The sequence below is a fragment of the Micromesistius poutassou genome, assembly GCF_964030765.1.
Source record: "Micromesistius poutassou genome assembly, chromosome: 1".
NCBI classification, from domain to species: domain Eukaryota; kingdom Metazoa; phylum Chordata; class Actinopteri; order Gadiformes; family Gadidae; genus Micromesistius; species Micromesistius poutassou.
The window spans coordinates 13,320,337-13,345,821 of NC_140271.1; the positions used below are offsets into that span (position 1 = coordinate 13,320,337).

At 47.2% G+C, this 25,485-nt stretch overlaps 2 protein-coding genes across 3 annotated transcripts; both read left to right on the plus strand.

Annotated features, from left to right (window-relative positions):
• The first annotated feature begins 436 nt into the window (after positions 1 to 436).
• On the plus strand, positions 437 to 15,797 carry hook2 (hook microtubule-tethering protein 2). Of its 2 annotated transcripts, XM_084488939.1 has the most exons (22): positions 437 to 643; positions 1,723 to 1,805; positions 2,402 to 2,474; positions 2,628 to 2,678; positions 2,953 to 3,085; positions 3,674 to 3,741; positions 3,968 to 4,033; positions 4,502 to 4,582; positions 5,782 to 5,936; positions 6,478 to 6,618; positions 6,975 to 7,176; positions 7,390 to 7,500; positions 7,708 to 7,795; positions 8,648 to 8,711; positions 9,389 to 9,526; positions 10,948 to 11,035; positions 11,642 to 11,676; positions 11,992 to 12,077; positions 12,403 to 12,506; positions 12,727 to 12,834; positions 13,053 to 13,124; positions 13,581 to 15,797. In XM_084488939.1, the coding sequence occupies exons 1-22, from the start codon at positions 599 to 601 to the stop codon at positions 13,710 to 13,712; spliced, it is 2,124 nt and encodes a 707-aa protein (XP_084345065.1). In that variant the 5' UTR covers positions 437 to 598; the 3' UTR covers positions 13,713 to 15,797. The 2 variants fall into 2 exon arrangements, 1 of the variants encoding a protein (XP_084345065.1); XR_014683606.1 differs by lacking the exons at positions 11,992 to 12,077; positions 12,403 to 12,506; positions 12,727 to 12,834; positions 13,053 to 13,124; positions 13,581 to 15,797 and having other exon boundaries at positions 10,948 to 11,341; positions 11,642 to 11,985.
• A 7,726-nt stretch (positions 15,798 to 23,523) lies between these two features.
• Positions 23,524 to 25,457, plus strand: trir (telomerase RNA component interacting RNase). Its single transcript, XM_084464901.1, has 3 exons — positions 23,524 to 24,342; positions 24,699 to 24,770; positions 24,862 to 25,457. The coding sequence occupies exons 1-3, from the start codon at positions 24,016 to 24,018 to the stop codon at positions 24,967 to 24,969; spliced, it is 507 nt and encodes a 168-aa protein (XP_084321027.1). The 5' UTR covers positions 23,524 to 24,015; the 3' UTR covers positions 24,970 to 25,457.
• Positions 25,458 to 25,485: the final 28 nt, after the last annotated feature.

Sequence of the window (25,485 nt, forward strand, 5' to 3'; positions counted from 1 at the left end):
GATAGGATAGAGACCTGTTATTACTAACAGGTGATCTGAGGAGTGTGAATTAGAGGCTTGGAGTTTGTCAACTAGAGCCATCTAGTGGCCTTTTATTCTTCTCTCCTATAAAACAAAACATTACTGAGCATTTTGTCGACAACCCAAATATAAATATGTCACACAGTTCACGCCTGTTCCTAATTAATTTAACTAGTTTAATCAAATTTGATATTTGAGAACAAACAACGGAAATAAATTAAAATGTAAAATTAAAATGTGATTCCTTGTTTTTCTGTTGATGTGGTGATTTTTTTAAATTAATTAATTAATTAATTAATTAATTCACTATCTTAACCAGTTAATTTGGCTTGTTATTCTTCTGACATGGCGGGTAATCCGTTGCCATGCCAACGCGGTAAATACGGCGGCTCGTGGGGCTCAGAGCGCGGCTGGAACGCAAAGGAGGAAGGGCACGGAATTTTTGGCTGGGGTTTAAAAAAAAAAGAAAAGAAAAGTACTAATTCGAGTTCAAACTTAAGTTACGAAAACACCCCCCAAAAGTAAAAAGCTAGCCGTAGCCGGGCACAGGACGTGGTTCCTCGACAGAAACCCGAGAATGAGTCTGGACAAGGCGGAACTGTGTGATTCCCTACTAAACTGGGTAAGTTTAGCGGCTAGCATGCTAGCGCTGCTAGCAGGTTATCGACCCCGCTCCGAAGAGGGGAGCAGGTGGCGACCGCCAACCAAGAGGGATATCGCTTACTAAAGTAGACACCCTTACATCGATGTGACCTTTTGATTATGTAAACGTGGCTATATTAAGTCACATAAGCCCTTTTTGGTGTACTATCCCGTGAACTGGTGGTCCAGAGTGACAGACGCTAACCTGTGCAGGTCGCTAGCTAACAACTGTAGAGATAAACATGTAAACTGTGTGACATGTTTGGGTCGTCGAAAAAATGCTCAGTAATGTTCTCCTCACCCTGTCACCTGTCCTCACCCTGTCACCTGTCCTCCTCACCCTGTCACCTGTCCTCCTCACCCTGTCACCTGTCGTCACCCTGATTATTTATTAATTGACTGAGTAGTAAGTCACCCAGGATCAGCCGTCCTGGAAGCGTGCTGCTGTCCCACAAAACGCTGCATTTTACAACACTTTACCCAAACACAGATTTCACTAGTTCCCAGTCCTAATCCAAAGTAAACCAAGGCTAAACCACAGCTTTACGTAACACTTTTAACCTGCTAATGAGGGGGTTTAAATTGTGGCATTGACTCGTAAGGCAGCTTAGCTTCTCCGAAACTATTTAAATAGCAATTTGGAACATTAAGAATACTGATGGATTTGGTGTGCTGATGTGGTTTTTGTTTCATGTTAAATAAATAAAGACTATTTAACTCGTTAGCAGACCATTTTATACAAAGAAAGTTTTTTCATTAATGAGTGACAGAGGTTTGTCTTGCTCAAGGATGCCTCCAGGTAAAAGTGGGCATTTGGGTTCAAACCCCCCAAGCACTAGTCTGTCCTGCCTCCTAGAAACGGGTAAGCTCGGTAACGCACTCATCTTCGTCATCTCATCCTCAATAGGTTTTCTTAAACCACACCAAAGCACTACAGTGTACCCCCAGTGTGTTTCACTACAAACTCCCCAGCAGAGGTGTTCAATGTATAGGCCAGTCAGTCAGTTCAGGTGTCTAATTTCACTAACAGCTCTCATACCTTCATCTCAATGTCTCTAGCTGCAGACTTTCCAAGTGCCTTCATGTACCAGCAAGAAAGACCTCACGACAGGAGTAGCCATAGCGCACGTGCTCCACAGAATGTAAGTGTCTGAGCACTACTAAAGAACTGATTGGAGGCTACACCTGTTAAACCCAGTCACAGAGTGTGGAGCGTATTTTGCTTATCAGGAGGTTATACAACTTGGATGTGGTTTGTTTTACGTGTGTGTGTGTGTGTGTGTGTGTGTGTGTGTGTGTGTGTGTGTGTGTGTGTGTGTGTGTGTGTGTGTGTGTGTGTGTGTGTGTGTGTGTGTGTGTGTGTGTGTGTGTGTGTGTGTGTGTGTGTGTGTGTCCCCAACTGACTGTCCAACCCAGAGGACCTTTGCACTCTGAGATCCTCCTGCATGTTGTGTATTCTCTGTTCACACAAGTAAACAAACACGTATTTAAACAAAGAGGACAGAACTATTTTGAAATCTGAAACAGAATGTTCCCTTGTTTTGAAAACCCGCCAACTCTGATTCATTCCTGACTGGCGGCAGATGTGCGTTGAGTCGTATCGCTGCCTGTTCATTACTGCCATCTGTTGCTTAAAGACGAGGCTTTTAAACCCTGCGCCAGTGCATTCTTAATGTCACCGCACAGGGCCGCCTGGGGTGGTGGGGCGAGGGGGGCTGATCTGTTCTGTCTTTAACAGAGACCCCTCCTGGTTTAACGAGACATGGCTGGGAAGAATCAAGGAGGACAGCGACTCCAACTGGCGCCTCAAGGTACCCTGGGACATCACTGTGACATCACTCCCCCCCCCCCCCCCCCCCCTCCGGGCCGCCCCTGATCAGTCCTCCATGTCACAATTCTGTTCGAAATATAATCTGATCTGGTATAGCAGGGGGATGTTTTCATTTGTCATCCCGTTCCTCCAGGTCAACAACTTGAAGAAGATCCTCCAGAGCATGCTGGAGTACTACCACGACGTAAGGAGAGCTTTTGTCTTTTGTCTTCTTCTCTGAACAAAAGCCCCCGGCCATGAATCATTCAGTCTTCCATCTTTTTGACATTTCACGAATCTGTTCATGAATCACCCTGCTCCGTTCCCCCTCGTCTTACTACTTCTACTTCATACTACTTACTACTTCTTCTTCTTCTACACTGAACCCCTTTCATCTACATCTTCCGGATCTGTTTTCAACACCCCACATCGGTGACCTTCTCTCTGTGACCTCCTCCGGACCTCCTCCCGGGGTTCAGGTGCTAGGGCACCAGGTGTCGGAGCAGCACCTGCCCGACGTGGCCCTGATCGGGGAGCACGGCGACATCACAGAGCTGGGCCGCCTGGTGCAGCTGGTGCTGGGCTGCGCCGTCAGCTGTGAGAAGAAGCAAGGTGAGCGAGCAGGCCGCAGGGAAGGCTGCCCCCAGGACTGACCCCCCCCCCCCCCCCCCCCCCCCCCCCCCCCCACCAGATCTAGGGAAGATGGGGGGGTCTGGAGGGCCAGATTATTTTTATTTTTTTATCAGATTGTCCACTAATATGTGAATTGGCCATATAAACAATCTCATTACGTTAAATGAGATGTCGATTATTTTGGGGGGGGGGGGGGGCATTGTTCAAATGTCTTTTACGGGGTCCATGCCTGTCTGTCTTCATGCCCAACAGAGTACGAAACTACAGTTCCTAGTCGTTTCCAAACGGGTTTTAAGTGCAATTCGAGCTCATGAAATGAAAACAATGGAGCATGTTTTACAGATGACCGATTTATTTCCTCATCCGAAGCAAACGGATCGCAAAACAATAACAAATCTAAACCCATATGAATGCTTTTGGTTAGCATTCTGCTCTTCATTAGCGTTCTGGTTAGAATGCTAATCTGCATTAGCGCTGGTTAGCAAGTTGCTCTGTGTTAGCTCTCTGGTTAGCATGTTGTTCTTCACTAGCCTGTGACCTCATCGGTCTCTGGTTCTTGTCTCTCAGAGCAGATCCAGCAGATCATGACCCTGGAGGAATCCGTCCAGCACGTTGTCATGACAGCCATTCAGGAGGTAAAGTGACACTCACTGCTCCCCCCTTCCCCCACCTTCTCCCATGCAGTCTAAGAAACTCATAGATCTTTATCAATACATAAATAAACATTAGATATACTTTATTAGTCCCAGACAGAGGAAATGTGCGATAGGTATCTTGTCATAACATTAATTAATGTAATAAATTCAATAATAAAACAAACCAATCAACGTGCTGCCTGACGTAGATGATTGTTTTGTTCAGCTTCTAGCCAAAGAGCCTCCATCGGACCCAGCGACTCCAGAGACCTACGGGGACTTTGACCACCAGGTGAGGGTTAGGAAACACTTTCTCTGGGCTGTTCCTTACCCAGACGTATCCCTTACACCCCCTCTTTTGTCCCTTCTTCCCGCCTCCTCCTCTCCTGCCCAGTTCTCTGCTGTTGACTCTCTACTGTCGGCCTGCCTCTGATACCTCCTCCATTGTTCCGTCTCCTTGCGGCTCCTCTCTTCTTCCCCCCCCCCCCCTCCTCCTCCCCCGGCACGTTCTCTGCTGTTTACTCTCACCTTTCCTACCTGCCTCTGACTCCTCTAGTGTAGCGTCTCTCCTCTTGACTCCTCCTCTATTGTTCTGACTCCTCCTCTATTGTACTGTATCTCCTTGCTCCCCCTCTCCCTGTTGCTCCCTCCTGATCCTGTCCTACCTGCCTCTCCCCCTCTATTGTACTGTACTCTCTCCCTATCCTCCTGTCCACTCCCTGCCACCGCTGACTCCTCCTCCTTTGTCTCCTCTCTCCAGTCCAGGAAGTATTACTTCCTGAGCGAGGAGGCCGATGAGAAGGAGGACCTGGGCCAGCACTGCCGGACCCTGGAGCTACAGGTGGGCACCGGGGGGGGGTCTCCTCATACGCTCCCAGACCCCTGGGTTTGGCCGGGACTCTGCTGTCTGAGGCTCGGCCCTCTGTCTACAGTCTGTTTGTTGTGCTAGTTGTTGGATTGTAAATGTATTTTCTGTGTGTGTGTTTACGTGGTTAATCCCGGTGCGCGTGCGGTAGAGTTGTCCTAGATGGCCTGCCTGGAACCAGCAGTTCTGACAGTTCTCTATGTTTGCATGGTGTTGAGCACACTAGTGTTGACCTAGTTTTTAAGTTCTAGCGCTTCACCTCTGCAATAGCGGAGCCAATAACTCTATTGACGTGATATGAGTCATGTAACAGAACCCATGGTGACTCAATATTAGAGTCAGTCCTCGGTCATGTTTTGACAACCTGTGACCTGCCTCGCTCCCCCATGCTAAAAGCATGCTATCTGTGCTTGAAGCTCAGTGTAGGTGTTGAGTGTTTTGCTGTACTCACACTGGGATGATGTGCCTGCAGGTGAGTATACACCCCCTCCCTCCATCCATCGCCTCATCCACCGCCACTACCTCCACCCCTCCATCCAGCCCCTCCTCCACCCTTCCATTCACCATGAGCTCCGCCCAGCTGTCAATCACCATCCTCTAAACTCCATTCACCACCTCCTCCCCTACCTCTATCTCCCCCCCCCCCCCCCCCCCCTCATCCTCCACCTCCACGATCCTCTCCCTCCATCCACACCCTTCACCTTCACCACACCCTTCACCCATCAGAATGCCGGAATGCGCAGCTCGTCCTAACTGCACCCCAACACACAGCCCACCCCTCTGCATTCTCCCTCCACCTGCTCCCCTCCTCTGACCCCGCCACTGAGATCCTCTGAAGGCCCCCTTCATCACTCCCTGCCTGAGTTCCTCCATGTGCTGCCGATGCTGAGTGCAGCAGAGGGGAGGATGGTCCATCTGACTAACGGCCATTAAATGGTTGAGCATGTTGAACGTGGCGGTTATGTGTGTGCTACTTTCTCTATGACTGCGTTCAGTGATCAACGGCGTGTTTCCACTTTCTCCACTTTCAGGCCACTTTCTCGCCTGACTGCTGTTCCATAATCACTTCCTCGATTCACAACCGCAGCAATGACATGTCTCTCTCTCTCTCTCTCTGTCTGTATCTCTATCTGTCTCTCTTTGTCTTTCTCGCTCTTTTTCTCTCCCCCCCCCAGTTGTCCACTGTGATGGAGGAGCGCTCGTCCCTGCAGGCTGAAGCTCGCTCTCTCAGGGAGCGACTGAGCGGGGCCCACGACCCCACCGCCATCACCGGCAAGAAGCTGCTCCTGCTGCAAAGCCAGATGGAGCAGATGCAGGAGGAGAACTACAGGTCTGATAGGCCACTCCCGCTGTCAATCACTGGGGATACACGCAGGATTGGATGCCGTTAGATAACAGGGGGTTGTGCCTGATTTCGCTGATCAGGAAAAGCAGGGCAAGTTTAAATTGAAAGGACAAGGCGTGCTGTGTTGAACCGTCATACTACATATCACATGGGACAAGTGTGAGCCATTCAGAAAAGGGCAAATGTATAAACTGCTCTCTTAATGTGTCTTGGTCTCTCTTTAGTGAATGCTCAAATCAAAGGTCTAATGAGGAGAATCTAGTTGAAGATTCAGAAACAAACTATTCTGAGGGACACTGTCCCCCAGAATGGAGTTTAGAATCTAAATGGATTTGATGAATGAGTACACCAGAGGCTCCATGTGACCACTACGCACGTAGCAGACACACAGGGCTATGTTCTAGAGTTCTACGGTTCTGGTTGTCTCGCTGTAGGCCATCCTCGTTCCCCACAGTAGCTCTATTCACCGGACTCTGTTTATGTAACCCGTGTTGATCAGCCATGTTGTCTCCTCCTCCCGCCTCAGACTGGAGAACAGTCGCGACGACATGCGCGTGCGGGCCGACATGCTCCAGCGGGAGGTGCTGGACCTCCAGAGCCGCAACGAGGACCTCACCTCCCTGGCCGAGGAGGCCCAGACGCTGAAGGACGAGATGGACATCCTCCGGTGAGAACCGCCCGGGGTTGGGTCTTTAGCACGCTAGCTAGTGAAGGCTTATAGCATAACTGCTAATATTGATCGTAAGACTAGCTAATCAAAGCTGATGTATAGCGTGAGGCTCATGGGTGATGATATTCATACCACTGGTTAGTCAAAGCTTATGTATGTTTTATAGCGATAGCTAATCAAAGCTTAATTATATTCCATGGTGTGGGTGTGGGTGTCACTTTCAACATACTGATATTGAAACTATCTATAGCTATCAAAAAGTGGGAGTTTGTTGTGATGTCATAACTAAGAGGTCAATGGACTCTGGCAGTTGAGCGGCAGCGATGAAAACGTGTGCGTCCTGTCCCTCCCAGGCACTCTTCGGACCGCGCGGGCCGCCTGGAGGCGCTGGTGGAGACCTACAAGAGGAGGCTGGAAGACCTGGGGGACCTGCGCAGGCAGGTGCGCCTCCTGGAGGAGCGCAACACGGTGTACATGCAGCGCACCTGTGAGCTGGAGGAGGAGCTGAGGAGGGCCAACGCCGTGCGGTCGCAGCTGGACTCCTACAAGAGACAGGTGAGGAGGAGGGGAGGAGCTGGACTCCTACAAGAGACAGGTGAGGAGGGGGAGTCATGGAGATTAGGAGGAGGTGTGTGTGGTGATTGGATGAGTCGTTGGTGGTTCTTGACAGTTTGGTCTCTTACTGTGATGCCGTGTTAAACTTTGCTCCTCAACCTATTGGGACTAAGTACGTTTCTGCCTGTCCTTCTCCCTCTCTGCCTGTCTCAGGTCCATGAGCTGGACTCCAGACACTCTTCAGAGGCCATGAAGGCTGAGAAGTGGCAGTTTGAGTACAAGAACCTCCATGACAAGTACGATGCCCTGGTCAAGGAGAAGGAGGTAAAGTCCCCCTTTAACCTCCATTCAGAATTCATCCACATCCATCTATTTATAATCCGTGCACTCGCTCATCATCCGCACACCATCATTATTTGTTTGTCAAGTCATACATCATTCATTCAGTAATCCATCCATCATTCATAAATCCTATCAATCGATAAAGCACCAATCATTAATCCTTCATCCTTCACCTGTGTGGTGTCCCAGCGCCTGCTGTCGGAGCGCGACACACTCCGAGAGACCAACGAGGAGCTGCGCTGTGTCCAGGTGCAGCAGAAAGGGCTCAGCGAGACAGGTGGGTGAGACGGGTGGTTTAGAGCGAGACAGGTGGGTGAGACTGAGGGTTTGGACTGTGACAGGGCTGGTGACTTGTATAATTTAGAGTGAGAGGTTGCTTAGAGTGAGACGGGTGGCGGCGACATGTGGGTCAGAGTATCGTAGGTAAGTGTGAGTGATACATGGCAGGTGAGACAGGTGGTAGAGTGAGACGAATGGATGATGGTGTGACTGGGTATTTGAAAGTGAGACAGGTGGTTGAAATGTGTTGTTGAGAGTGAGACTGGTGGCTGTCCTTCTGCACCAATCCTCCACATTAATGACATGCGTTGTCAGGGCTGTGAATAATGTGCTTCTTGGCGTCGACTAACCTCACATGTCGGCCCACATGACTCAACCATCCCTGACCTTTTTACTGTCAAGACTTCTGTGGAGCCGTATGGTAAAGGTCGTACCGTGTTCTCCAGAGAGAAGTTGCTGTGTTCTTCTCCAGAGAGAAGTTGCTGTGTTCTTCTCCAGAGAGAAGTTGCTGTGTTCTTCTCCAGAGAGAAGTTGCTGTGTTCTTCTCCAGAGAAGTTGCTGTGTTCTTCTCCAGAGAGAAGTTGCTGTGTTCTCCACTACAGAGAAGTTGCTGTGTTCTCCTCTACAGAGAAGTTACTGTGTTCTCCAGAGAACTGTTCTCCTCTAGAGAGAAGTTACCCAGTTGTTTTCTAGAGAAGTTATTCAGATCTAGTGAATAGTTAGTATATTCTTCTCTGGAGAATACTTACTTTGATCCAGAAAATAGTTTCTATATTATTTTCTAGAAAATACTTATTCTGATCTAGAGTCTAGTTTCTATATTCTTGATAATAGTTGCTCCTCTCTCTAGGTCTGTGTGGAGACTCAGGCCCAGTGGGGAGCCTAGCAGCGGAGTTCATGCCCACAGAGTTCAAGTAAGTCCTCTCCTCATCTCCTGGCTCCTAGCACGGGGCCATGCAGCAGTATGCTCGCCCCATAAAGAACGTTCTTCCATGTGAAATCTGCTCGCCCACTCGCGCCCCATATTCTCCCCACTCCGCGCTTCGTGACTAATTGCCAAGACTTCATGAAAGCCCTGCCTCAAGTTTATTATTAGCAGAGAAATGCGCAATTGGCGTCTGCAGCAACGACACATGTCAGAGCGGTACGGTCGGCCCGCGACAGAGGGAGAGGGGCTATAAAGAGACTTCTTTATTGGGGTTCTGGTTCTTCATAGGAAGGTTCTTCTGTTGTAATGGAACCCGACGGAATTCTCCCATCTAGGTAATGCAGTCTAAAGTGTTGGCTCTTCATAATCTATAATGGTAAATTCACATCTTATCCACCTTTAATTGTTTATATTTGTTTGTTTTTAGTTTTAGTTTCTCATATATGCTTTCCACTGAGCCAACATATGAGACCAAATCTGGCCCTGTACAAACTTACCTGGCAACCTAGCAAACTTACTTGGCAACCCAGTAAACTTACTTGGCAACCCAGCAAACTAACCTGGAAGCCGAGCAAGCACACCTGGCAACCCAGCTCTCAGTGATCTGGGTTGAGGGTGACTGTGATGGAGGAGGATGCTCACCCCCTTCCCCCCCACTTCCAGGGAGACGGTGGGGCGCCTGCAGACGGAGAACAGGATGCTGTGCCTCCAGGAGGAAAGTGTCAGGCAGCGGCTGACGGAGCTGGAGGCCCAGCTGGAGGAGGTGCAGCGCACCAACAACGCCCTGGAGACGCACAACAGGTGTGTGTGTGTGTGTGTGTGTGTGTGTGTGTGTGTGTGTGTGTGTGTGTGTGTGTGTGTGTGTGTGTGTGTGTGTGTGTGTGTGTGTGTGTGTGTGTGTGTGTGTGTGTGTGTGTGTGTGTGTGTGCAGCAGCGCAGGAGCGCAGGAAACAACAGATTAACTGCTAATGACCACAGCGGCTGTTCAGTGCAGTGTTATTATACCTCGGCCTTCACCGCCCACCCCTGTTCAGTATCCATCGATCGGACGCCAAACGACCTTGACGTCATTAAACCTGCCCAGGTAGCGTGGAGGGGGTCTGTGGGGGGCTTACCCTGCGTATCATACCCTGGTTCCTCAGCCTTCTCCAGCAGACCGTGGTGGTTCTCCTGGTTCACGCCGTGTTCTCCAGCAGAACGCACTGGTTCCCCCGGTTCACACGTGTTCCCACGGCCCGCGTGTTTCTGTCACGCGGGCCGTATGGTAGGAGTGCTGGCTCTAAATGTCAGCACTCCCTCTGCTCTGAGTGGGCCGAGAAGGACAGCACAGCCAGATTGTGTGTGTGTGTGTGTGTGTGTGTGTGTGTGTGTGTGTGTGTGTGTGTGTGTGTGTGTGTGTGTGTGTGTGTGTGTGTGTGTGTGTGTGTGTGTGTGTGTGTGTGTGTGTGTGTGTGTGTGTGTGTGTGTGTGGTGTTTGCATGTTTACGTGCCTGTGGGCATGTGGACACGTGGGCGGTAATGTGTGCGTGTGTGTACAGTAGCAGGTCCAGGGTGTGGGCGGTTACCTCCGGCTGGCTCTGACGCTCTGAAAACACACCACCGCCCTCAGCTGGCCAACCGGTGAACTGCAGAAGCTTATAGAACCACTAGTACACTCGCGGGCTCGTGACCTGTTATTCTGGGGCAGTGGGAGTATTTCCCAGTCCACTTACCTAGCATGTCTATAGATGTAGACACTAGGTGGTCATATCTTGGATGAAACATTGTGTTTCTGTCAATAGATCAGTTTGTCAACAACATGAGCACTACTGTCAACTTGATGGACAAGGTCACATTTAGTTTTAACTTTCCTTCTTGGTCGTAACCTTCCCTACCTAGAGAAATGCTCTATTGTGAAAAGTGACTCATTTTGTTTTCTTGGAGAAATCCATTTATTGTATTTAAGTCATTATGAATCTCAACCGTGCTGTCTGTCTGTCTCTAACTGTCTGTCATTTTCTTTTTCTGTCGCTATCGCTCCCTCCACCTCGGTTTCTGTTTTGCTCTCCTGTCTCTCTACCTCCCTCGCTCTACCTCCCTCGGCTATGTATCTCTCGCTCTTTTGTCTATCTCTCTGCCTCTCTCTACGTCTCTCTCTCTTTCTCTCTACCTCTCTCTGTGTCTCTACGGCTTTCTCTCTCTGGACTCATGCCTCTCTACCTCTCTCGTCCTCTCTCCCTCAGGCTGAACCAGCAGCAGAAGTCCGAGCTGGGCTCCCAGGTGGAGGAGCTCCAGAAGGCCCTTCAGGACCTGGGCAGCAAGACTGAGGACGTGAGTGGGAGTGATTTGAGTAATCGGGGTTCAGCGATGGCAGGGATTTTAGTAATCGGGGGGTCAGCGATGGCAGTGATTTTGGTAATAGGGGGGTCAGCGATGGCAGTGATTTAAGGAATCCAGTCTCTCCTCCTGTGAGCCGTCCTGAAAGGAGGAAGGTCTGCTCTGAGGACTTGTGTGTGTGCTGTTGTGGACATTAACCGTGTTTGCTGTGGTGATTCAACGCTAACTCCTGTCCTGTCTGTCTGTCTGTCTGTCCATCTTTCTCTCTCTCTCTCCGCATCCCGCCAAAATCAGGCAATCGTAAGTACGGCCCCTCCCTATTGGCTGGCCTCAGGTGTGTGTGTGTGTGTGTGTGTGTGTGTGTGTGTGTGTGTGTGTGTGTGTGTGTGTGTGTGTGTGTGTGTGTGTGTGTGTGTGTGTGTGTGTGTGTGTGTGTGTGTGTGTGTGTGTGTGTGTGTGTGTGTGTGTGTGGCCTTGTTTGCGTGGATGTGCACCAAAGCCCTTCAAGACGCGCTCTTTCAAATTCAGGGTGTACTCTCTGGGTTTGTGGTTGTATTTTTGGGGCGTAGCTGAAGGCCGTTCTCTTGTTTTTCTCTCTAGTCATCTCTCCTGAAGAAGAAGCTGGAGGAGCACCTGTGAGTACGGCGGCCTTCATCACCACTGGAGCCGCGCTACCGGCTAACATGGGTCACTGTTAGCCGCTGACTACCAGCTAACATGGGTCACTGTTAGCCACTGACTACCAGCTAACATGGGTCACTGTTAGCCACTGACTACCAGCTAACATGGGTCACTGTTAGCGACGTTAGCCGCTTGCTACCAGTCAACACCTAGCATGGGTCAATTATTTACATAAATGCACCCTGGCTCTAAGCTAAACCGGTTATCTGATAGCTTTTACCTGCCCTAGCGCGGTGCTAACATGCGTTCTTCTTTTGTGGTGGCTCCAGGGAGAAGCTGAACGAGGCGCACTCTGACCTCCAGAAGAAGAAGGAGGTGATCGACGACCTGGAGCCCAAAGTGGGCGGGGACAAATGTGAGCCAATCTGCCAATCCTCTCTCTCCCTCACCCTCAACTTTTCTCTCTCGCAACCGTCACTCACTTGTGTCCTCATGACCTATTCACTATATAGTGAGCACTATATACAATGTACTATATATAGTGTACTATATATTTAGGAAATTAGGGGGAATTCTGTTTGGAATTCTTTTATCATGCGCCCAATGTCAGTGTAACATGGATTAGTCGCATGAACAAGCTGACCTGACCGCACTGTTTCCTACCTCTCTCTCCATAATCATCTACACCCCTGTATCTAACCCTAAACACCTATATTTCTTCCTCTCTCTCTCTCTCCCAGTGTCCAAAAAGATTGATGAGCTGCAGCAGAGTCTGAAGAAGAAGGACGAGGACATGAGGCAGATGGAGGACCGATACAAGCACTACGTGGAGAAGGCCCGCACTGTCAGTACCCCCCACCACCGTGGCTTTATTATTCTGTCATCATTATGCTCTGCAAACGTTGGCTCCTATCTCCTTCCTCCTTTATGTGTGTGCACTACTGCAGACTTCACCACTGTTCATTTTCATCTTATGAAACTGTGTTAAAACATTTAACAACATTATACTCACTTTATCACTTTATACAAATCCAAACTGATTTTACGTGTGTGTCTGTGTGAAGGTGATCAAGACCCTGGAGCCAACCCAGCAGCAGCCGCTGGCCTCCCCTGAGGTCACGGCCCTGAAGAACCAGCTTACGGAGAGGGAGAAGAGGCTCAAGCACCTGGAGGTAACCCTGGTTACTAGGGCTGGTTACCATGGGTCTTTAAGATGTAACGCTGGTTACTAGGGCTGGTTACCATGGGTCTTTAAGGTGTAACACTGGTTACTAGGGCTGGTTACCTTAAGGTGTAACACTGATTACCTGGTCCTAAAGGTGTAGCGCTGGTTACTATGGCTACAAGGGCTATTTAAACTCTGATCGACGTTTGTGTGTCTGTGTTTTAGAATGACTACGAGAAGAACCGCAACAGGCACGACCAGGAGGAGAAGCTGATCATCTCGGCCTGGTACAACATGGTGAGGCCACACGCCAGCACAACATACCGTCCGACGAAGCACCACACACTCTCACCTCCATGTTCTACTGAGCGTTTAAAGGGGTGATATCACGCCACCAGGTGTGAGTGTGATTAGACATTACAAGCCATTGGAAAATCTGCCTTTACCTGTGTTTTAGTGACATCACAAGTGGGCGTGTCCACCTAGATGTATGACGGATAGATCGGCAACATTTTCTAACAGTCCACTGGTTAGGCTGGAGGACTGATCTATCCAACATACATCTAGGTGGACACGCCCACTGGTGATGTCACTAAAACACAGGGAAAGGCAGTTTTTCAAACGGCTTGTAACGGCTGATCACACTCACACCTGGTGGCTTGACATCCCCCCCTTTTAACCCTTCCCTGTCGATGTGGTTCTCACGGTTCTCTCCTGCGTTCTCCCTGTGCGGGTTCTGTCCGGGTCCACCAGGGTCTGGCGCTGCACCAAAAGGTGAGTGGTGAGCGGGTGGGCTCCTCTCATGGCCCAGCCATGTCCTTCCTGGCCCAGCAGAGACAGTCCACCAACGCCAGACGAGGTCTGACCCGGCCCCAGCCCCGATGAGCCCTCCCTCCTCCTCCTCCTCCTCTGTGGGGCCCCCGCCCCTCTGGGGGGGCCCCCTGCTGGCTCTGAACCCCAGCTGGGTTGTCAGACCCAGCCAGCATCCAAGAGATGCATCTCCTGGATGCTCGCTGGGTGCAGGCAAGCATTAAGAAGACTGGTACTGGCTGACTAAGGTCCATAGGTGCTGTTGCCATTCGTGTAGTTACCATGACAACAGTGCCGTCTGTAGAAGGTACTCCTTGGAGGTTTTTCTTACCAAAACTGCCTTTTCACCCCCCACCCCCCTTTGGTTTGGTGGCCTTAATGCCTTCTTCCACTAGTGGTGACTGACCCTCGAGGCAGCCTGGACTTACTACTGCTGCTGCTACTGTGTCTCCCCCTGCTGGTCTGTCGAGGAATGACACTCCAGAGAGACTCTATTCATGTTTTATACAGTCTCTAGGGAAGTCAAACCTGCTGCGGTACAACCGATTGGAACTCTTGGATCAATCTGCGCAGAAACGAACAGGAGAGATTTTAATTATTTTATTTCAATCATTTATTTTCCAAACTTTTCTTTTCCATTTTGGTGTATTTGTGTGCTGTTTAATTTCCTTATTTTAAAGTGTAGAGTTCTCTTTTTTAAGGAGAAGAGGTTGTGCTTGTGTGCACCATGTATGAAGGACATTTCTGTTTGGTCGTTGGTCTTCCACCATGTTTTACCGGAGGTCAGAGTGGTGGTGGTTGAGCGGAGCCGTGGTTCCTCCTAACCTGGCTCCACACTGCCCCCTGCTGGCCGTTTTTGATATTAGATGACTTTACTTTAGATTTTCTTACGTAGTTCCACTTTAATTGACAGGGTTTCGACGGACGTGGAAGAGTTCCGTTGCTGTGAGGAGGCTTTAATCTTTATGAACTATATAATGTGAACTATGGGTAGGATAAACAATACAATCATCAGAGCACTTTTAACCCCCCTCCCCCCGACATGCACTCTGTGCCTCTAGAATACACTACGAGCTTCCCTGAACTGTCGACGGGAGTTCCTTTAAGCTACAGCCCTCCTGCCCTGGTCATCTTCCACGGTGGCGAGTCCCAAACAAATGGCTTCACCGGGCCACCGTGCAGCAATATATAAATTATTTGGCACTTTACAAGCGATGCCTCTTGGTACTTTATGAGGACGTAACCGTGACATTTCTATGAGTTTGAATGACCTCGACAGGGGAGACAGAAAAAGGGGGTGAGGTCATGCTGGGACTAATGAAGGACCTATTTATCATATGCTGGATGGGGCAGAATGTCTGTCGCTGTCAGGCCTTGTGACCCCATGAATCACTCACTTGTATGCTGGATTTTACTCCCTATGCTTATGTTCAGTTTGTGTGTATTTCTGTGATCCTCAAATCTAAAGAATAGAATAAGCAGATGTACTTTTTTTTTGGTACAAAACAATCCCCTGCTTTGATATGATGTAGACCTCAAATAGCATAGCTATCGCCTTTTTTATTTAATTTTTTTACAAACATTACATCTAGCAGAGTTATGCAAACTCTAGGCTAACACTAGCACGACAGGGTCTTAGAAACGGTTGCGTGCTAGCGTTAGCCTGGCTTGTGCTAGCTTGTGCTGCTAGCGTTTGCCTTGTTCTTGTATCATGTTGGACCGTAACTGTTGTGCGCTAGCCTTAGCCTAGCGCCTTGTGTAGGACTACAATCTGTCTACTGGAACTTTGTATGCTTGCTTTAGCCTAGCTTGTGTGCTGCTAGTGTTGGCCTCGAGTGTGATTTAAAGCTGATGTAATTTTGTACCGAACCTGCCCCCCCCAACTAGCATCTGTGCTGTGATCCTGGCTGCTAGCCCTCTTGTGTACCTCCTTGTCATACTTTTGGTCTAATACTGGATATTTATGTGGTGTGTTTTCTCAGTCTATCTGCATGGTTTGAAATGGTTGTCTTGTTTTTTTTAATTATTATTTTATCTTCATGGTTGTATATCAGTGGGTCTGGTTGATTTTACGGTACTTTGCTTAAAGAGGGGGTTCGGAAACAGGTTGTCTAGGTGCTGTAGTCCTGTCTAGTTTGAACAACGAATAAATGAGGACTTAAGAAATGTGCCGTGTGTTTATTCATCTACCTGAGGATCAGTAACCTCAAGGAGGACTGCTCTTTACTTTATGGAAGGGTCAAAGCAATTTAATGGGGGGGGCGGTGAACACCACCACTTCATGACTCCTCCCCGCCCCCCAGCATGGAGAAGCTAACGGCTGCGGCCTGCGGGAAGGCGTGGCTGGACGACCAGCCCTGCCTAGAAAGGTCCAGCCGCGCCCACAATACTATTTTAGCATACCTGTTCTGGTTGAGAAGGAAGATTGAAAGTCCATGATGTCGCTGAGTGTTGAATGTCAAAGCCTCATTCACGTGTACTGAGGAGTGAAATAAGTTTTATTGCAGATAATTGTTATGAAGCTAAACTGTAGGTTTATTACGGTATATTTTACAGGTCCTGAAGCCTAAACTTAAGAGGATTCGTCTTCTTGATTCCTGCTCCAAGCTTAATGGCTATGGAGACTGGCATTATTTATCCATGTTCAGTTTTCAGTCTTATATTGAGGAACCATTAATTGTTCCCGTAAATGAATGTTTCGTTAAGTTGTGTTTTGAATGATGTTATATTATTATTCATAATGTTTAGGAACCATTCAATATTCCTAGTAGAGAATTAGCAACCGTTCAATGTTGCGTCTGCTGTGTTCAAAAAAGCCTTCTGGTGATGTGTTCATTACATTTGTGGCGATCAAGGTAGCACAGCCTGGAGTCATACTATGCACACCTGCTCCACTGTTACTTAAACCAATAATGGAAGCCAATTAACAGGCAATTGATTGTCTGTGTTGATGGACAAGGTACTATTCAAAATGAAGCATGGAACAGCAAGCTTAAATGGTTTAAAATGTTGCCCACAAAGGTCACGTCACATCACAATCATGTGAGGTCTTTAATAGTGTATTTCAGCATGCTATCCTTTTGTCTTTTATAGCACCATTGCAACACATAAGTGTCAGGATCCTGGGCATTTGTTTCAAACAAGTTGATGGAAATGTTGGACTTTTATACGCCTTGTGAAATGTGCTATGCATTGATGTAGTATCAAGAAATGTAATTGTATTTAAGGCAGCATGGACTATAGTGTGTTCATGCTAATAGTAAGTGATAAATAAGTGCTGGGATTGTGCACCTCGGCATCAAACATAACATAAGCAGGTGCCAAGAGAATAGGATCATTGACATGGTTTATATGTACAGTAACAACTCTGTATCAACTCTGTTCTATCATATGAAAAGAATGTAAACCGTTTATAATATGGATTACAGTACGCACTACACATGGCACTGGACTGGACGTTTGACTTCACTCAGGTCAGCAATTTAAATCTGAAATTGTTAATGTGTGTACCAACAAACCCCTGGTTTCTATAGTAAAAGTTGAGGATTTTAGATGTTTCATCTTGCTAACGTCAGCCCTATGACATATACGTAGGAATAGGAAAGACGGATAGAGCCCATAACACAGCAGTAGCAGGAGTTGGCAACATCTATTGAGCAGGTATTTGATTTATTAATAATTTATTTTTGATTTTGTTTGTTTGCATCTTTCTATTTTTGGGAATACAATATTTATTGAATACATTCAGTGCTCATTCAGTATTTCTATTAATGCTGTTTGGGTTAATACTAACTGGAGATGTCTTTCAATAGAATAATCTTATTTGTTTCAGTTGCCATCTTGCCTGTTGGAGATCATATTTGCTGAGGTGGTCCTTCATGATGGAGACGGAGCTTTAATGACCCTGTCCCTGGTGCCTTGCTCCTTCAAAGCAGTGGTGGAAATGGAATACTTCAGGAGTAAATTGCATTTTCTGTGGCTTGACAGTAAGATTACAAAAACGGCTATAGCTAGTTATGGTTATATAATGCATGTTTTCCATGTTAAATCAATTTGAGAAATCATCTTTTTCTCAAAATTGTCTCCAACAGGTGTTGCAAACTGGACCAAGTTCTCAGCAGAATACAGGGCAGACTTTTACCAAATGTACACTCTGGATATGTGTGGAGAGTGCAGGGTGACATTCAAAAACTGCATACCAGGTATGAAAAATTGTGCACGGAAATGTAATGAGTACTTCTTATGGGCCCCTTTTCCACCGACAGTACAAGCTCAACTCGCCTCAACTCGCCTCGACTTGGCCCGCCTTTTTTTTGCGTTTCCATTGCCAAAAAAAGTACCTGGTACCTGGTACTTTTTTTAGTAGCACCTCCGTCGAGGTTCCAAGCGAGCTGATCAGGCGTTTCGCCCTGTGTGTCACTCCTTTCCCAGGGCTAGACAGGCTGCGCGTGGTTGTGTGTGTCCGGCGTGGCTGGAGTCCACGGACCGGCTCCCAAGGGGGACACGGATCAGCGTTTCGCTGTTTCGTGTGTGTTCCTTTCCCAGGGCTCGATTTTCGCCTCCATCGTTACCATATGACAACAGACGCGCAGTTATTGCGTTTTTTTTTAATTTTATTTCCCATCATAACCTTTCCCGGGAATCAGGAAATAGTCTCGATCAGATTTCCCGGGAATCCTGTCCCCCGGGATTAAAACCTAATGACGACCCGCGTTGAATAGGTAGGCCTACTTTTTTAGATGGAAACACGACGGGCCGGTGTTAAACCGAATTCTGCGACCCACCGAAAAGTGTGACCCCAGGGGGCGCTGTTGCACATTTTCTGCAACATGCACGCAGCACGAGTTTGAAATAGACAGGCATGAAGTCGAAAAAACGGTGTGCATTATAACAAAAACATAAATAAAACATAAGATCTCCCCACTCCCTCACCACGTTGTTAATTGTGCTTAATAAATTGATTTGATTTGATTAGCATTTTACAGACCCAGACAATGGATAGGGCGTTTAGTACGGTCCATCACCGTTGCTTCTTTCCCCATTAAAAGCTACAGTCAGTCTTTAATTACGTAGATTTACCTTTGAGCATTTCCTATTATAGGCTACTGTGTAAAAGGCTGTTTAGAATTAACGTTTGTATCAAGAAAAGAAAGACCCGCCCCCTGGGGTCACACTTTTCGGTGGGTCGCAGAATTCGGTGTAACACCTGTTGTAACACCGGAACCAAACCAAGTTGTGCAGCACTAAGTCGTGGCGAGTTGAGCTGGTAGGCTACTGTCGATGGAATTGCTACCTAACGATGCCAGATGCTTGTTTTAAAACTTTTGATAGAAGTTGTTGCATAGTGTGTTGACCAAGTACTGGAAAACTCAATGATTCCTATTCCATGGGCATCCATAAGGAAATAATGATGGTCTCATGCAGTAGTAAAATAAAAAGAATAAATATGGATATAAATAACTTAATAACTAATAATTGTAGCAAAAATAGAACCTTACAGTGAGTATATGGGTAGAATACTGACCAGAGGACTTCTAGACACCAAGGGTTTCTTCAATGTGGTAATCCATAGAAAATAAAGGGGGGCCCTCTAACAAGGACTGTTTTTATTTAGCGACAGGCTGCAGGAAAGGGGAAAAGAGGGGGGCTGCAGGACATCTACTCAGAACTCACACTCTGGCTTCTGCTCTCAATTCTGCCAGCTCTGCAGGGCTTTCACAATAAATGGGCCATGGGTTGGTGGGTGAACATTTATTTATTTTTATTTATAAATATATATGAAAATGCTTTGTGTCCATGTTTATGCCACACCAGGCTTAAACACAGACAAAGTATAGATTTATCCTTTCATGATTCCTTTCAATTGCAGACACTCCACAAACTTGGGATTTGATGCAGACCATCTCCTGGTTGTTAAACCGGTTTGGGTGTGTCTGATGCACACCATCTCCTGGGTGTTAAACCAGTTTGGGATTTGATTCATTGTGGCGGCTAACAAACACTACTCCATCGACATGGTCGTGGGCTTTTACATCACCACCCACCTCTGGGATGCACCTTACAACATCATCCCTCATGCACACCTCACACTACTGATTCCACTGATATCCACACTCCACACCTTGTTAATGATTAGTTAAATCGATTGCCTTTTGTTAAATAAATTACTGTTCTTAAACCGTTCATGGTGTGTCTCCCACATTTGTCATGACTGAAGAGCGAGGTTATGACGGCAGCTGCAGTTTTTTTCTTACCCTAGGTTTTTTTCCCTGCCCATATGTATCTGGATGATGATTTGTCCCATTCCCAAAACTGTTAATCTACAGATATTGAATGAAAAAGGCATAACACCCTGTGTTATTCTTTACACATCGTTTTTACTATGGATGCTAAATCCACACTGTAAAAAATATAAATGTGCTCTATCCAGTTTATGATTTTCTGAATCACTACCATGAACAAATGTAATGACTATACAATAATAAAGAAAAACACGTTACACCAACGGTTTGACTCACAAATATAATCAAACATGCATTTGTGTGAAGGCTGCCCCACACTACAAGATTTTTGAGTCGGATGTACACCACACACATAAAGAGATACAATTACATGAGATTACACACAAGAAATACAAATACATGAGATTCGAACACAAGACAGAACATCACACACTACAGGACAATCTTGTCCGATAATTGCCCGCTGCAGGGCCGTGGAGGTAGAACTAGAGCAACTCGCGTCAACAGTGAAAATGGATCAGCGTCTTTTGACAGCAGTGGTTTCCGCGGTGCTTATGCTTACATAATAACAGAGTATATCCGCGTCAGTTCGGCCGCGGCGCAATTAATGAATAAAGATCATAAACTGAATGGTTGTACAAGTGTTCTGAGACACGGCTGCGAACCGGCAACTTAAAAAAAAAAAAAAAGTAGTGCCGGTTTGGTACCGTGCCGTGCCGTATCCAGTGGAATAGCCTACATCGACTATAATGGTTTCTAATGTCTTCGGCGAACGTTTTTATTGCCGTGCCGCTTCCGTGACGGTGCTTGTGGAAATTGCCCTTCACTCAACATTCCGAAAATATCCATCATGTTGGATATGTTGCGTATTTCCTCATCTGTCTCTATGCCGCTCTGACAACGTTGCCCCTGGCAACCGATAGCCGTGGATGCCATCATGGCGGACGGGCTCAAACCCCTCCCCTCCCCTCCCCAAAAATCACGTGACTCCTCATTCTCAATAGCGTCAAATGTTTTATCTGCTGACAAAGCACAATACCTGTTGGTTTTTAGTTCACTCATTGTTCAGGGAAACACATTGTTAATGACATTGACGGATTGTGAATTTTGAAACACTTTATTTGAAGAGTCAAAACTGTTGTCTTGGCTTTGTTTTGTTCATAGTAGTAATGCTCATGTCATGATAAATCTGGTTAGGTCAAAACTACAGGAATATACATTTTAAAGATCAATATACTGTACAGTAGTAGGCTCTAGCACTATCGATTTCAATATGAATACCTAAAGTTACAGTATTTCTATTATAAAATATTGCACCATGAGCCATAACTGCGACCATTATATTGTACTTTTGTTGGCCTTAAGCCTAGCTCAGTCATTATGCCATACCACATCACCTTCTGCTGTGTAATGACCTGCATTGAACACAAGAAGATCTATTGAACACCAAATCCATATTTCCTTTTATTTTGGCGAAAGTAATGCAAAAGTAATGTAAAAGTAGTGTAATGCCTTACAATTCAAAGACAGTAATATTGTAATGTAACTAGTTATTTTGAAATGACAGTAACAAGTAATAAATAATGCATTACACCTTTGAAGTAACTTGCCCGACACTGTTGACGTCTGCTAAGTATGCTATAGGCATACTGCACAGTGGCGTCAGTTTGTTTTTAGAAGTGCTGGGGACAATAACCATAAGCTTGAGTGTGGTTTGAAAAGTGCTGGGTACCCTTATGTGAGCTATTCATCCATTGAACGCTGCATTACAATATGCTATACAGTGTATTGTCAGGTGTTGAAAATCCTATTCGAACAATAAAAGTTGAAAACCAAAGTTTGTGTTTTGGCTTGTTTTGCAAACGGCGTTGGAAACACCAGGGTATTGGCTCGGGATATGTAATACTAATACACATCATATAGGACAAAGAACAGTGTTGGCAATTAAACACTTCTCTTGACATCAACAAAGTTTACCAAACAAACAATGCCAGACTGTAAAGGGGGTACGAAATGAAACGAGGTACTGCGCATCAGCCTTTTGAAGAAGAGCAAGGGCTGCTGGTAGCCTATGTTATGCATAAAAAAACCGCCCAGAGGAGAATTGCATCTGCCAAATCCTCACCAGTAAGGGGTAAGGGGTCAGGGGTCAAGGCTAGTAAACACTCACGAAGGACCAAGGTAGACTTCACTCGTTACAACGTCATATAAGCAAACTGCCCGCAAATAAAAAATCCCCTACAGTTTAGGATAATCACACAGGTTATGCGAGACTCAGAACATATTTATGTTAGGATACCAGGCTCCAAGTCTAACGTCGCATATCTCAACCAGACAAAACAACTATAACCACATTGGCATAGCAATCTGTATCTACAATGCATACTAGCTGGAGCACCAACCAGAATCAGATCACAATCGTAGCTTAGGACCGTGGGTAACCTTTGACCAGGTGGAGCAAACAAAACCAGCAGCAAAGTTTAAGTAAACCAATTTCTTACCTTATGTGGCCCTCCACATGCAGGCTAGATGATGTATATATCCATATCCATTTAGTTATTCAGTGTCACAAACTTTTTACAGGAAGCAAAAGGACCGGCTATTTTCTGAATAAAAATGTAAATTTTGGCTGTCTTGAAAATGAATTAAGCCACTTCTCCATTATAACGCTATGTACATACAGCACACGTTTACCCTCCCCCTCCCCCTTGCGATGACATTAAATATAGGCTAATTTAAAAAAATAAAAATAGGCGCAAGTCGCAAGGCTATTTGACTGGATTCATCCTGCATCATGTCTAAGAGAAAAGCTGGAACCGATATCAGATCCTTTTTCAGCAAGCAAAAATGCACTGTAAGTGCAATCCTACATGAGAAACCTACAAATGACCTTGTTTTACGGTGTTTGATATTAACTCAGAGTTAACTGCTAGCTGCTAGTTATCCAATAATATCCTCCTGTTTCATCTATTGCTAACGCGCGCACCTATCACATCGCAATTAACCGTTCGCATGCCCTGACCCCTTATCAGTTTTTTTTTTAAGATTTCCTCTCTGATTTCCCCTCGAGCCGTCGCCGTAGCGAAATGCAAGCTTGACGGACCTTACCATTGGACAGCGCGAACGGTCAATTGGTTTGTACACGATTGGTTTGTACACGGTCAATTGGTTTGTTTTGCCCCCACCACAAGTGGTGGGGACAAAATTAAAATTATAAATAGTGATGGGGACATGTCCCCGGCGTCCCCGGTGGAAATGATGCACCTGCGTACCACGAAGATGCCAAATGACCGAAGTAGAGAGGCAAATAATGATGTAGGCCTATGTTTATTACAAAATATAAATGCATTTTTCTTTTTTTGGCTGATCTAATTATAGATTTTCCATTTAATTTTATAGACAACATTTATGTACGTTAAAAAGAAAACTAAATCCTACAGTTCGCAGGTCTCGTAAATGCAGCAAGTTTCATCCTGAATGAAACACGATAAAGGTATGGAGATTTGGGCGGGGCTATACCTTCCAATCCGAATGTGGGCGTGGTTGGACGTCCAACTCCGCCTTCCCGCAGGCCGCAGCCGTTAGTACTTGCCAGCATGGGGCGCCGGACGCCTTGACGCCATGACGTCAGCCGTAAGAACCAAGATGGCCGCCGGCGAGTAACGAGGAGCTCATTTATGAACATAACTTGTATTATCTTCGGAGTATCTCGTCTTCTGTGCGGTTTCTGTGGGCGGTAAAGAGACATCGAGCGATCGGATCTAATCCCCCTGGTTCTTTACTCTTCATCTGGACATTATTCGGGCACATTTGCCCCACAAAGGCCCGGGTAAACAAGGCATTAGCCCGCCGCGCTAGCGTCTTGTTTCTGTGATCTTCTTCGGTCTGAAACGCCGAACGGCTAAATACTTTCATATGCTGTCTACTCATTTTACTTTTAAACCATCAAAGGACCAGAGGGCTTCTTAATTTCCCGGCCGAGGTCAGTCCGCCTGCAGCATGTTGTGAACGGCCTCTCCCCGGACAGCATTCCTCCAGATCCCGGGACCCCCCGGATCCCCCCCGACCACCTGGACCTAGAGACCCCCTGGCGCTACAGTTTATCACCTCATCGGTTCGAGAGCCACACGGACAGGATGGACTCCAGACGGGTGCACCACAGAGCCCACCTGAGCAGCAGCGACTCCAACAGCAGCAGCCCGGCCTCGCCGTCCAGCCCGGCGCTGGGCGGCTCCAGGCCCGGGGCGCCAGGCACCAGACCCGCGGGGCCCGGGGCTCCCGGCACGGCCGGGGCGGCCAACGCGTTCGCCAACGACGGCAGCTTCATGGAGATGTTCAAGAAGAAAATGGAAGAGGAGAAGAAGAGAAAAGAGGAGGATGGGCAGACGAGCGGGGAAGGACCCGCGACAGACCCCCAGGAACAGTCTGCTGTGGACAAGAAGCCCCCCTCCGCGACCAGCTTTGTAAGGGCTTTGGCAGTAGTGAGATGAGATGGAAGTGACGTTAGGGGTTCTGAATCATGATCATTAATATGATCATAAACAAAATACAACACGTTAACGCTGATATAGAACAGGCCTTGGGTCATTTGACCATTGACACACGTAGTATATGACACACGGCTTACGGGTCATTCGCTGGTCATCGTGCGACAGGAGCCTTACTGTTTGCTCTCCTTCACTGCCCACCCGGCTGCCAGGGCTCCTGGAAGGGTGTCAGTCTTGTATCTCCTCACCCAGCTGTAAGGGTGTCTGTCTCATATCTCCTCACCCCAGTGCCTGGGCTCCTGTAACGGTGTCAGTCTTGTATCTCCTCCCAGGTGGGGAAGCGGCGAGGCGGTGTGTTCCTAAAGACCGGCATGGTTGCGAAGAAACTGAAACCGGACTCAGTTGTAAGTTCCTCCATCTCTCTTCCCTGATCCGTCGGGTGTTTGTCTGCTGTTGTGTTGTTTTAACCGCCTGTCCTCTCTTGGTTCCCCGCAGGCCGAGCCGGGTAAGAGCGACGCCTGGGCCAAGTACATGGCCGAGGTAAAGATGTACAAGTCGCACCAGTGTGGTGATGATGATAAAACCAGACCACTGGTCAAATAACCAGCAGGCCTCTCCTCTCAAGCGACTTTCTCTGTTCTGGGAGGAACCCTGGAGCTGCTGGGGGGTTTCCCAGTACTTCTCGACCACTTTGACCCTGCCAGAATCACAATTCATAAACACGAATAGAAATCCAGTTTCATTTCCGCCGCTTTTTTGTATCGTAAGGGTTCATGCTTGTGTGCTAAATCGGATGTTTCAGTTTTTTAAACATAATTGCATACGTGAGCGATTGAACTATTTTCATATTTGTAGCTTCCGAGGCGTGTGGTGGTTGATTTGACTCGCTGGTGGCCGTGTGAAGTTAGTTTTGATGAGATATCCCCGTGTTGCCTGTTCACCCCCCGCGGTCCTGGTTGATCGTGGGTCTGACCGATCAGTGGTCAGTGCTGTATTTCACACCAGAGACACTCAAACCTTCTGAGGCCTGCTGACACGTCTCAAGCCAATGTTATAAATAAAAGTCTTTTCAAACTAATTCATAATTTCTTTTAACAGTATATGTTGTTAGCTGAGATG